Source organism: Rhopalosiphum maidis, chromosome 1 (genome assembly GCF_003676215.2).
Source record: "Rhopalosiphum maidis isolate BTI-1 chromosome 1, ASM367621v3, whole genome shotgun sequence".
NCBI lineage: Eukaryota > Metazoa > Arthropoda > Insecta > Hemiptera > Aphididae > Rhopalosiphum > Rhopalosiphum maidis.
Genome location: NC_040877.1, coordinates 5,496,864 through 5,510,999, shown reverse-complemented (window position 1 = coordinate 5,510,999; position 14,136 = coordinate 5,496,864). Strand labels below are relative to the sequence as shown.

Sequence of the window (14,136 nt, the reverse complement as noted above, 5' to 3'; positions counted from 1 at the left end):
TAAATCGATTCGATAATTACGATAATCCAGACTAAGTTCCTAATAAAACAATATCTGAGCGATACGTAAATTGTCGATTATAACTCAATTTTTATATTGATTTTCTGTTTTGTATAATTCAATTTTACTAGCACAATTTATACAACCTAGTATGTAGTAATATAACACTTTTAGTAAAATTCCTATTAAAATCATGATTTTATACTTTTATTGAATAAAAACAGGAAATCATATCATTAATTACAATAAAATCTAACTTTAACTAAAGATCGTGCTTTAGTGGTAATATATACAATAAAAATACTATTGCAGTAAATTAATAAAATAACAATATATAAATAGGTAGATGTAATACAATAAAATGTGCGAAACCAGAATTAATTATTCATATTTACAATAGTAGACGCTACGTTTCCAGAGAACATCGTTATACTCATTCTTATTTTAATAGGTTGCGACTTGCGTTCAAAATTATTAATTTAGACTATTTAATACTCGAGGTATTTTATTACATATTATTGATATTATTATTATTCTTTATTATATTTTGGAGGATATAATTTATATTATCAATTAAAAAGACTATATAATATTATATTTATGCGTCCTTATTACCAATTTGCCATATGCACGAAATGTAATAAACTGATAATAATTGTCATCAATCCAAGATTGTATAATTTAATTTCAATGAATTTTAATCATACATTATTATATAGTGTTGAAACTTGATATAATAAAATACACTATGGACACAATTTGCATTGAATTTATTGAACTACTTAGTACTTAAATATCTTATATATAAGTAACCATTCAATTTTATTACATCAAATTATCGTTAACCGTTACGATTAAAAATAATATAAGTATTATTATAACTTCTATAAAACAGAAAATATCAATAATTTAAAAAACACCATACTGTACCTGTATTATAATTAAAATTTAAAATTTCATTAATTTTTTTTTTCATTCATTTCAAACCCCGGTGCATTTTATCAATAAATATTAAATACGTGTCGATCGAATTTATGAATTTATGATAGTTACTATTGCTTATTTATTATATCAGCATAGATAGATACTAGATTATTCGTTCAATTTGTATAATAAACTTACAGGTCTTTACTTACTAAAAGTAACTATCCTCATAAAAGGGTTGGCCTATAAGAGATCTATTGAACTTCGGTCTTCAACGGCGTGTAGGTGTATATCTTGCTTAGCTCATGGGCGTTCAAAGTTTCCCGTGTACAATCATCAGGAATAATTTATGTGTTTCATATTTTATTATTTATGTATAAGATATTATATACTTTTACACCGCTCATTTCCGATACTTTGTTGTTTGTTATAATAGCTGTATTAGCTGTATTTTGATTGGTCTAAGACACAGGCATGTCAAACTCATAATAATAACTGGACCAGACATATTGTTGTATGTAAGCAACTTATTGGGATAAAATGTATTCCTTAGCACCACATAATATTTTATTAAATTATTTATAATTTTTTTTACTCGTGTATTAAATATTGTTCAAGTTTCAAAATAAAAAAATAAGATTTATTAATTATTATAGATAGAAATTATTTGTTATTTTCATTTAATTTTCCAATGATACTGGTGACCACGGGTAAAAACCAAAAAAGGTGAGATCCGCGCGTATAAATAGCCGTGTAATGAAGATGAAGAGCACATCCCCTCCGTGATCCGTACAATACATTTAACTATTAATTTTATTGATGTATCACGTGAAATATTGAGAAACATTTAATTTCTAGTAACTATTATAAGTATTGACGTCGCATTATCATATATGATAATTAACATACATTTTAAAATCCATAGGTTCTATAAAATTTTGAAAGTAACGAAACTAAAATGCTTATAGTATCTTATGGCACCGAGAATTTTGCGGTTTTAATTTTAATAAGTAGTATGTTAATTGTAATAAAATTAACCGGGGGTCATATGGTCGTATGTTCCGTACGCTAAATAGATTTAAATCATGGTTGTGCTCGAGAGTGGACCAAAAACGCTCATGCTGTAAATTAGCGCTATTGTATATTTTACATTAATAAAGAATGGCTATAGATGCTTCATGCTTGTAGGCTGTAATGAATAATATTAGCTATTAACAGATTCTCAAAAATGAACAAGCAAAATTTAGATTTTGTTTAATAACTTCAATAGATATTGGTGTAAAATTGTAAACGGCAATATTATACTAGTATACCGTATACCTAAAACATATTTTTTTTTTCATAAATAACTGTAAATAAATTCATAATATGATGACTACAAGAAGTTAAAACTACTCGCATGCATGATTGTGATTGTGAAATATTCACATAATTTATGCATTATTTGGTAGATACACATAGGGTTAGTCAAAATTTGTTTTGTATTTTTAACGAATTTAAAAAAATGTATATGTTTTTTTTTTAGTATCTATCAATATACTTTTAAAAATTAGATTATTATAAAAACAAAGTAAAGATAGCAAACAATGTTCTTACCATAAGTTATATAATAGGTCAATTCAACGTAAGTAATATTAAAGCTAAACACAAAATCGGTTCTACTGAATGCAATTTTTCTATGTTGTATAATTTTAAGACATAGACAACATACACGGATTTACTGGATGCAATATGCTCTCAATAGCTAAAAAAAAATAAAGGATTAAGCTTATTATATTGTAGGCGGTGAATCGGTAAAAAATATACATTTGATTCATCAAAACAGTCGATTTATAAAATAAACACTTTGAATACAAAATTAAAACAATAAATACAATTACAAATAGTCCAAATAAATGTTAAATGTATATATATATATATATATATATTGTTGTATATTATATGACGGCGACTGGCGAGGTAATGTAATTATTTTAGACGGTAATGGCCATGTAGCCGAGTCGTAATATAAAAAAAAAATTGTATAATAATAGGTAGGTAACCTATCTATATCATTATTTTATCAAATTCATTTGGGCTTACCTCTGTATATATCATTTTATATTCATATACTATATTACACATACATACGTCAGTACCTATGTCGTTGTAACTCGAATATGACACGAAATATTTCAGAATATTAATTATTAACCATTACGTTAGAAATTTAACAGTGTAGGATACTCGTATATAATATCAAACAAAAACTCAACTATATATCCTATTATATATCAATGTTATATATGTTCTTAAATTTAAGTATAACTGTTTGTTTGACAATAACATATACACATAATAATGATACATTATATATATTGTTATATATATTTGTATAGGTAAGTAGGCAGGTAACCTACTCTATTTATTCATATTTTAGACACTCATAAAAGTTTTTTCTCCGCAATAAAGACTATTAGTACCTACATAATATTCATTTGGCATTGGCATTAAATAATAATAACATGATAATCATTCAAAATTTTTATTAATTTAATTTAATTTATGTGAACCATTATATTAATTAAGATTTATAGTGTAACATTTTTGAAATATTTTGGGAATATCCCGAGTGCGTCCCGTTTTTAATTTTTACCTTTTTCATAGCCCGAGTACGTCCGAAGTCTTATCCACAAATTATATTGAATACAAGATAAATAAATAATTTTTTTCTTCAAATTCAACAACTTACTTAACTTGCGTAATAATAATAAAATTTTATAAAATATATTATGACCAGTCACTTTAACTAGTAATCAATTGATCGATACATAAGTTTTTAATATTCAAATATTTTAGTGTATAGATTGTTTATGTTGAAACTTTGTTTTAGACGCAATTGGTCCATGCCCATTAAAATCTATACTACAATAATTTATATAGGTACTTAATTTTTACAGCTATTATTGTGAAGCACTGGAAATGGCAGGTAATTTTAACTTTGGTAATAATTTCCAATTGGAAAGGTATCCAAATTAGCTGGGACGTACTAGGGCTATGTCAAAAATATGAACGCAACTCCTTTCGCCCAAAAATGACCTTCCTGTTTTAGCCCATGTTCTCTTTTCGATCAAAAATTATAAAACAGTTTCCTCTTTTTGCCTAAAAATAATTTCATTCTTTTCGCCCACGATTTCACGTTTAACATTTTGGAAAACACTGTCTCAAAATTAGTTTAGGTAGGTATTATATCTATTTTATTGCATTACATATCAGTTATAAAGTTATAACTAAAAATAAATAATTATATGTACTACTTAACAACAATAATATATATTAATTTAAAATATTGTTATAACTTAAAGGAAACAGTAATGTTGAATAAAATATTTCATTAATATACCGTGAGAAACATTAACGTATCTTACCTACTACTTAGACACTTAGTACTTACGTACAATTCGCTATATTTATCAAACTTTAAAAAACTAAACAGTATTAATGCTAAGTTATTAATTAATTCAAAGTATAGTTGTAGACTGTATAAATCGATTGAAAATAATTAGGTTTGTTGAATTTAAAACTGTGTATACTATAATTATTCATTATTTTATATACGAGTATACATGATATTACCTATCTATACGAAATATCAAAATAAAAATTGTAAAACAGTTAATTAATTCAATTGTGTAATGTCCAAAGCATTGATAAAAGTTACCAAATTAAATCTTTCGATTTGTTAATTTTTTTTAATAATTTTTACTATTTTTACTTATATTGGGATGACTTAAAATCCAATAAGATTAATTTAAGATACATATTGGTACAGATATGATACATATAGTAGTTATAAGGGACGTTTTATTATAATTTTATTTTCTCAGAATATGAATAAAATTACATATACACACATTAATTTAGCCATTTCCACTTGTGGACGATGTAGTACCAATTACCTACCACAGCTAGTCAATGAAAATTATTTCTAACTACGGACAATGTACCCCACAGGCTGTAGAACAATATGCGAAGTATGATTATATTGTGTAAAATATAATTATATTAAAGTATAGTAATATGGTATAATGCTATATAATTAAACGAAAATTGTTTTAAAACTAATTTTTGGAATACCTAAATAAAATATAAATAAATTAAATGTTTTGATGAGGATTTTGAAGACTAATTCAAAAATTAAATTTTAATATTTAATAAATTATGATTCAAATGTGAATACCCAGGTAATCCATGTGTTTTTTTTTGTTGCTAATGTTCAGTACCTATTTATTTTCGAGTCTCGTAAAATATTTATACACATTAACATCTGTATTTAAGTATTGTATAAAATAATTTTGATTAAGTGTCATACTCGGAATATAAGTATATTAGTTTCTACTTAAAAATTTGGTGGCATACAGTAATCATAATATCACAGCAAATTTTATTTAGAAAAATTGTTTTGTTTTTAATCAATTTCTAGTGTTAATAGTTAACTATAAAAAAATAACCAATGTAATACTTCAATTAAATTTACAATGGATATAACTCATTTTATAGTAAAAATATTGTTTTTCACCGAATTATAAACTAGACATCACAAGTATCACAATAAATAACAATCCCAGCAATCTTAATTGTTGATATATCAACATTGCTAAAATTAATATTAACATCAGATATGACATTTTTACACTATTAAATGTTTTATAATCATTTTAATGTATAAATTTTAGTCTAAAATAATTTTAATGATGAATAATTACTATTCATCATGATTTATGACTATTTCCTTATATTGCATAATACCTTGAAAAGCCCTATTGTTGCTTCTCAATACCAGACATTAATCTTAATTTTATTACATTTTTACTTAATGGATCATTTGAGGCTCCTAACTTTCTGTCCAGTATAATTTCATTTGTTTCTCTGTACAACCTCAAAAACCGTTCTTTCTTAAATCAGCAAATGCACAGATTGCTACACTATGACAATTTTATGAATTTAAAATTTTTAGTTTTGATTTAATTATGTGATTTTGAGATTTAGATTATTTTACATTGTTTAACACTGTCAAATATATTTCATTGTTTATAAGTTCTATCAATGTCCAATATATAAAATATTGTCAGTTTAGACATTAACAAACAAAATAATAATTATTATTATGAAATTTATCAGTTATCAAATTATTAAAAGAATTTCATACAATTATTCGCTATTAACATTGCATCTAATTTAACATGGAACATAACAGTATAAGAATTTATTAAACTTAAAAATCGCACATGGTAATAATTATTATCTTTATTTTTTCAGTTTTCACTTGTTAATTAAAAGTGTAAATTATAAAAAAAAGTACATTATTACATATTATTCAAAGTTAATAAGGTACAATATTTATTGTGATATTTACAACTATCACATTTGTGATGCATAGGTATACATATTATAAATTATTGTACGATCACTTATGTGGCGTCCAGTAAAATATTATGACTATATTATTACATTAAATAATGACTTAGAAAAAATGTATGTTTACCTTAGCATAATACTACAACAATGTTTGTGCCTATGATAAATTATTAAAATACAAATTTGATAAAGAAACCAGCCCTAACTGACTATTGACTAGAATGGCCTGTAGTTCAATATAGTATCAAAACAATTCTTGAGGAATCATTTTTATTTCCCTTACTTAATTTTAATAACCAATATTTTATTAAATATACAGTACAATAATTATGTCTATATAACAATAACAACAATAATAAAACTTAATTTTAGAAAAAAAGCCAGTCTTCCTGGCTTATCATTGTGCACACCTGGTGCTTACACCTAATATAATTATTGAATAAAATCAGTCATTTTTTGCTATTTGTTAAAATATAGATTATGTTAATACAATTTATATAAAAAAAAAACTAATTTTTAAGAATATTAAGTTAAAAAAAAATATATGTAAATAAATATAAATGTACTCCAATAAACCGATATGTGACCAGACAGTCAAATAAAATTAAAAAAAAAAAAAAACAATTCATAACATAATATAATAATAAAAATGACTGATGAAAAATATTTAAATTATCAATTGTTTGGCAATAGTTATTTACAATAATAAGTAAAAAAGTTAACAAAAATGCCCAAGAAGACTAACAGAAAAACCAAGGAAGACAATATTTATTTGTATATCTTAATAACGTCTTTAATAACGGCACGGCAAATCGGACAACGGCCCAAACGCACCCACTGTTTCTTAGCGCATTCGTAACACATGCACAGATGTCCGCATGTGTACAAAGCACAGTCGACTGCTCTTTCAAAACAAATCGAACATTCTCCTTCGCCGGAAGGTAATTGCTGAGGGAAAAAAAATTAATTTTAAATTATTACTCATGTACAATTTCAAAGTATATAAAATCGTTATATACGAGCACACTAAATAATATCATTGTATTAAAACGATCATCTATGGTCAGTCTATATCTTACCTCTGGAAGATGTGGTTGTTGGACAACAGGTGCGACTCTTGGCTGTATCTGTTGGATGGTGACGGACGGTGGTCTAGCAGAGATTTGCTGATGCTGCTGCATGCCAGAAGACGCCTGCGAAAGGGCCGGGGACGGATGACACATCTGATTGTTCTGAGCGGCGGGTAGGTTAACGATGAGCACTGTGCCGCCGTTAGCGTCCGTGTTTACTTCTAGGATGTTGGACCGAACCATCGGTGGCTGCTGCGCGTAGCACACGGTCGGCGAAACGGCCGACGAAATCGTCTCGTAGGAGGTCGACGGTTGTGGTGAAGAATGGACGACGGCGTTCGGAGTGCAGCCCATGGACGGCCGAGCTAACATTTTCGACACGACGATCTGCGTGGTCGTGCCGTAAATATCGAACACTCCCCACAGCGTTTGCGAATGATCCACGCACATCAGCACGATTTCTGGGTTTCCGTTTTTGCTGCACAACACTTCGCCTGCAGAACAAATAAAAAACACAAATCGTTTAGTTAAGTTTCCGGAAAACACGCGGGCACTGCATCTCTACGATGCGTTTAAAATGTATGAGGCGCGATGCTAGTGCCAGAACAACTTGACCTCCATCGGCACACACATATTATTTATTTTAGGACAATATTAAAAATTTTATAGAATTATATTATTATTGTTTTGTAAATTTAATTTTTGCGGTTTTAAAATATATCGTCCACGTAACATCTGATTATATTGTGAGGTTAGTCCTTCTGGACACTAGGTGTTTATAATACGCCTCAACAAAATATTATATTTAGGTATAGTCAGTGAATATTGTGTCATGTACCGTTGTTGTTGATGGAGAATATCAACACGTCACCGGGTTTGGTCTCTTCCGCGACGTTCCTGCTCATGACCCAGTACTCGCGTCGGTCGACCAGCTGGTTGGGGTCGTCGGGCAGTTCACCGATTCCGATGCTGCTCGGGTCGCAGCACGTTACGCCGAACGAAAGGCTGCCCACGTACAGCTGACTGGTTTTTGTGATCTGTACCAGGTATTTCTCGCCGATCTGCAGCGGCCGTTTCGTGAACGTGTACCCTTGAAAGAATGCCGTCGACAGCCTAGTGCCCACGCACGGCACACCGTCTTTCATGCTGATCATCACGTGCCGGCCTTTTCGCACTAGTCCCAACGGTTCCACATTGATTGCTGCCTGGTCACGTGGGGGCGACGGAACCACCGCCGAAGACGACGACGAAACGGTCACGGCAGACAACTGTGAGGAGATTTCCAGTTCATCACTGTACAGAAAAAAACAGTCAATAACGCACGATATAATTATATATTATTATTGTGAAGTATTGCAGATGTAGGTACCGCACGTCACACTAATATCGATGATAATAATAAACGAATAGTATTCTTGCAGTTTTTGAATTTAATATATAAAAAGAAAGAAGTTACTTAATTTTATGAAAAAAAAATAAAAAATGTTTTTAAATTACACAAGTCGTTGTTGTCGAATGTATAGATTTTAAAACAATAGTTTTTAATTTTTAAAACGATATATATACTAAACTATTTATTATATACAATTGTTTGTTGTACCCCAAGCCCCTTTCTTAATTCTAACATGTTGCGCTATTGCGCGTGTATAGCGCGTGTACCGCCAATATATATATATATATATATATTTATAATGCAAAACAATCTCAATCGACTTTTATGTGATCCTATTCATCTTTCAATATTTTATATGATATAATTTTTTAACATAAACACGTACCTTCTGGAAGTCCTGTTGTTGTTAAGTTGTGGACGGCAGTCGAGAAACTCGACGATGGTCGAATTGCCGTATATGTCCAACAACACCCAGAGCGGTGACCTGGTGTCAATGCCCTGCATGAACACGCCTTTGGATTCGCCGTTGAGGCCATAGTGCACGTCGCCGCCAGCGTCAACGTAGAAAAATAGCAAGCCATCGTGAACCGCATGCCGTTCGCTAAGCGCTTTCGCCCAAAATCCCGATTTGCTGGTCAGATCTAGAGGAACGAGAGAAATCAAAAATAAGTATACAACTATATAAATTGAATATAATAATATATAATAGAAAATAATATCATTTCCTCGAAAGTATAGGTAGCGATCGCTTGTTTCCGGATACGTATACAAACAAATAATAGAATATTATTATTATTATTATTATTATAATTATTATATTGAGCACTTACCGGGACAAGCGTATTTCGGAACTTTCTTGACGTTCGACGGATCTTCGCTGGTGAACCCGAATCGGAGTACGCCGCTCCAATTGTCGGATATCTCCAGGAACTTGATGTACACTTTTTCGTTAATGGCTACCGGCCGACTGCTGAACGCAACTCCCTTGCAAAAGCTGTCCACCCGTCTAGCAACGAACCCGTCTTTGTACAGCCGGATATTTTCGCCGTGTACGTTATGAAACCTCAGTGGCGGCAAGTTAGGATTGACAGCGCCGTTGCCCGATTTCGGTGCTGCAAATGAAAAACGTAAAACCATTAGACAACTGTAAACAACCGAGTGTATATGTGCTTAAACAATAATAATATATTGTAGGACAGCGCGCAGAAGACCACATAATTTTAATTAATATTTTTTATAATTTCATCTCGATGCGACAAATTTACAACAATAATATAATATTGTATTATTGTGTGCCCTGCATATATGTGTGCGTATGTGTGGGTGTGTGTGCGTGTGGGTACGAACTACGAAGCGAGGAATCATCGAGTTTCTTTCATTCGGCAATTGTCACGGTCGAGTTTCCCACGACGACGACGTACGATAATAATACAAAAATGTGTTTCGTACGTATATATCATAATATTATATATAGGTATGCCATTACGATTGGTGTGGGACAATACGAGTGGTTCCCTACACACGATGGTGACTACGTATTATATGTGTACGATGACCGCGACAATGCACATGAAAAGCGGCCGCCGATGGCCGTGGGGTAGTCGAATGTGACATGTCATAAAATGGAACAATGAGATGACGAACGGAGGACCAATACGGTATAACAATAATAAAGCCCGGCCGTCGGAATCGAGTGACGAGTACAGTAAACATTTTTCGGTTCCAGTCGTATATGAAAATCATTTTTTATGAATGTTCTCGGTTATATTTTAATTACACAATAATAATAATCGTGGTGCTCGAGTACAAAAACCAGAAAGACATTGCCGCCGCCGCCGCTTTCTGATCCAACAATTTCATATTATATTTTTTACCGAAAGATTCAAATCGGACTACAGCGTCAAAATGAAATAATAATAAACAAAAAACTACTCGGCAGCTCAGATATGATTGCAGGTTTCGTTTGTGTATTGTTATATTACATTATTTATATATTCAATTTTCCCCCGGCAGACCGTGAACTACATAGTATGTTTCGCATGTGTGGTTGCCAGGTGGTTGAACGTGCGTTAGTGATTCGTGTATCCGGTGGCTTAAGCGAGTACGTAAAAAGGGTTATTATCATAAAACGAACGGCGGTCATATAATATTACATACGCCGTCTTGGTGGGGTGTAGATATATACGACTAAAATTTAATGACTATAAACAACGCGAAGAAAACGAAAACGGCCCACTAAATCGGTTAAAAATGTCATACGCGAAGAATATCATGATATACAATTTAATGTTATCTGTTTCAGTCGGGTATGACACACATATATTAGATAAATACAATAAATGCATACGAATTCGCGTATTATTATAATATGTATAAGTACATTATATATAATAATATCATAATCCACGATAATATGATATGAATTATTATAATAATAATAATAACGATATGCTTACGTGAGGAGGAGCACGCACGCTATATTATAACGGGAACTTTGACGAGTATCACGCACGAGTCGAAAACTCGACAACTGTGGAAACGGTGGTATAGATGAGTAGGGGATCGGGGATTTAGGCTTACCGCCCTACACGTTACCATCATGACTCCGCGTCAAGTGCACGCGTAGTACGTACTATATATCTGTATTTGTAATAAAAGCGTTTCGATTACTTGGTCACATTGTTCGCGGACGCACGAGCGACCGAAAGACAAAACCCGCGAGATAGTAAGGTGACGAGACAGATTGAGAGAGAGAGAGAGAGAGAGAGGGAGAGAGCAACATAAAAAACCAACCTATGATGAAAAAAATTATAATATTATATTATTATACCGCGCGCAATACGGAGGCGGCTACGACGATCCGGTCTTGTGCACTAGAAAATTTCGTATTACAATCGCGCGGCTTGTGCGATGGGGGAAGGGGAAGCGGTCCCATTGTATACGCGGGACGCGCGGTTTCCGGTGGCCCGCCCGCCCGCCCGCCCGCCCATCACGCACAACCGCGGCTGGTTCTTGCGCACGTCCGCCGGAAGTCCGAATTCGTAGAGCGCCTAAGACGACGTTTAAATACGACACGATCGGGCGGAACACAATATAATACACTCTTCAGCTGCGCAAGCGCATCGTCGGCGGTCGAGATAGCTGTCGGTATGCAAATAACAGGGGGAGAGAGAGCAAAACCACCAGTTAAAAAGAATGAGAAGCCGGAAATAATCATCGGCGGTCGAACGGTAATGTATTATTGTTCTTACTTTAAAAAATACAAAATAAAAATAGTAACCACAAAGCATATAGTTATAATTACGTATACGCAATCGCGTATATCACCGTTTTACATAGGTACCGTATTGCGACGCACCTCGATCTTTATTTATAATATCAATCTTAATTCGACTCATCCGAATCGATACTTTGATATTATATCTCATGTCTGTTAATAGACATTTTTATATTGCGATGTCTGTTGTTTCGTGTGACTTTCATATCGTAAAATTCTGATTGACCGTGGAAATCGTGGTATCATTTACTAGCCATACATATATATAATCTACCGGGATACTTGCAGAGTTTGGTCGTTCTCAACTTTTAGACAAAATCGGTCTCAGCATTCGTACGTTCCTAACACTATACGACTCACGTGGGTTAGCCCATATACCCCCTCCCCCGACACCATACAAGTGTTACAATCCGGAACTTGGACTCGACAATATAATTGACATATAATATATTTACACAGTCATAATAATAATAATATCAAATTATTATTATGATTATTATAATAATAATCACGACCGTCATCGTCATAATATCGGAAAACCGCAGCGGCCGCCGCGCGCATTTAAATGGATCACGTCGGCGTACGGCGGCGCTTTTTGTGTATGCGTATCAGGCACGGGCGGTTACGAATAATAAAAAAAAAATAAAAAATATAATAGTAATAGTTAGTAGTTATAATAATAAACCGTGAGAACGGAATGATGTCACTGTGCGGCCCGGAGTGGTGAGCGGCGAACGGCGAAAACGGTACGGCATACTATACCTATATACACTCGTCGTCGTAGTCGGTCGGCGACGTACTTATGCGCTGCAATAACGTCGTAGACACTGTACACATGCTCGTACGTACATGTCTCGTCTATTATCGGTACATTATTATATTGTTATAGGTACTCGTACATTATTATTATCGCGAAGACGACGTGTACTACCTATCTATATCGTGTGCCCGAGGAGAGAGCCGTCGCCGTCGTCGTCACACGTTAAATCCCAGCAAATTATCTCGAAGTTATTATTTTTATAAACGCTCGGCAATAATAACATCATTATTGACATGAGGTCTTATGGGCTATGTGCGCCTACCTCTATATAATATTTATACGGCGATTCGTTCGAAATCTGTCGAACCGGAATTACCGCGCGAGCCGATGTTATCTCGATCTTACCTAATATTATATATTTATTATGATATATGTATATACGTAAACTATAAACAATGTGCACGTCGCTTACGGCCGTCGTCGAAGTTGTTTCGCAGCATCGTATAATCTGTGTCGTCCTCCCGTGTCTCGCTCGATTCACGATCCAAGTCCGAAGGTCTATTACCGTATATTATTACGCGTATATGCACATATTATGTTATACTGGCGGCGACAATGTTGTTTTGATATTTTATTATTGTAAATGCGGCACGCGGTCATGGAAAAAACGACGAAAGGGCGAACGGGACGCTGCAGAATTACGTAACGGTTTTTTCCGTTTGGCCGCAAACCGTCGCGAGGGGTGAGTTCGGCGACCCGCGGGTATTGTGTTATTATAGTGTGTCGCGCGCGACCCTCGTGGGAACGCTGGCCATCTGTAGCTATTCTCGGCCGGCACTTTGCGCCGCGATGGACCACCGCCGCCACCGCCGACAAGGCCGTTAATCCTTGTATCGGCGTCGCGTCCCCGGGGGCTTACATCGCCGCGCTCGTACCGACGGCTTTGCTCTCGGCGGACAAGGGCGAAAAGTCGAGAGAAGACCAAAACCCGCGGGGGCGGATATAGCCATACACATTTTGCATTGCGGTCGTATAGCACACATACATATAACGATATAAGGGTGCGTTTGGATGATTTTACAATTTAAATTTTAAATGATCGACAGTCAAATCCACCAGATACACCCTTACACGTGTGAGCGCGAGCAACAGAACGCTACCCTCTCTCGACGATATAATGCGATCATGTGAAGAGTATTAATAAAACCACTACGACGTCTAGAAAACGTTCCTCGGGGACACCAATTCTCTATGTAATACTGTGCGGATGGTGCATACCTAGCATCATAATCTACATAAATTTCATATTCATGAC

General features: G+C 33.3%; 1 protein-coding gene across 3 annotated transcripts in view; it reads right to left on the bottom strand.

Annotated features, from left to right (window-relative positions):
* Window positions 1–6,257: 6,257 nt before the first annotated feature.
* LOC113548748 (protein neuralized) overlaps window positions 6,258–14,136 on the bottom strand; it is a 30,698-nt gene continuing 22,819 nt past the window's right edge. For 2 of the 3 annotated variants that reach the window (XM_026949789.1, XM_026949788.1), the window contains exons 2-6: window positions 9,615–9,896; window positions 9,170–9,425; window positions 8,230–8,684; window positions 7,401–7,885; window positions 6,259–7,269 (exon numbers count right to left, since the gene is read on the bottom strand). In XM_026949789.1, coding sequence (XP_026805590.1) covers window positions 7,090–7,269; window positions 7,401–7,885; window positions 8,230–8,684; window positions 9,170–9,425; window positions 9,615–9,896 — 1,658 coding nt within the window. In that variant the 3' untranslated portion in view covers window positions 6,259–7,089. Of the gene's footprint in view, window positions 7,270–7,400; window positions 7,886–8,229; window positions 8,685–9,169; window positions 9,426–9,614; window positions 9,897–13,293; window positions 13,414–14,136 lie in introns of those variants that run through there. The other variant, XM_026949790.1, reaches the window with a different exon arrangement.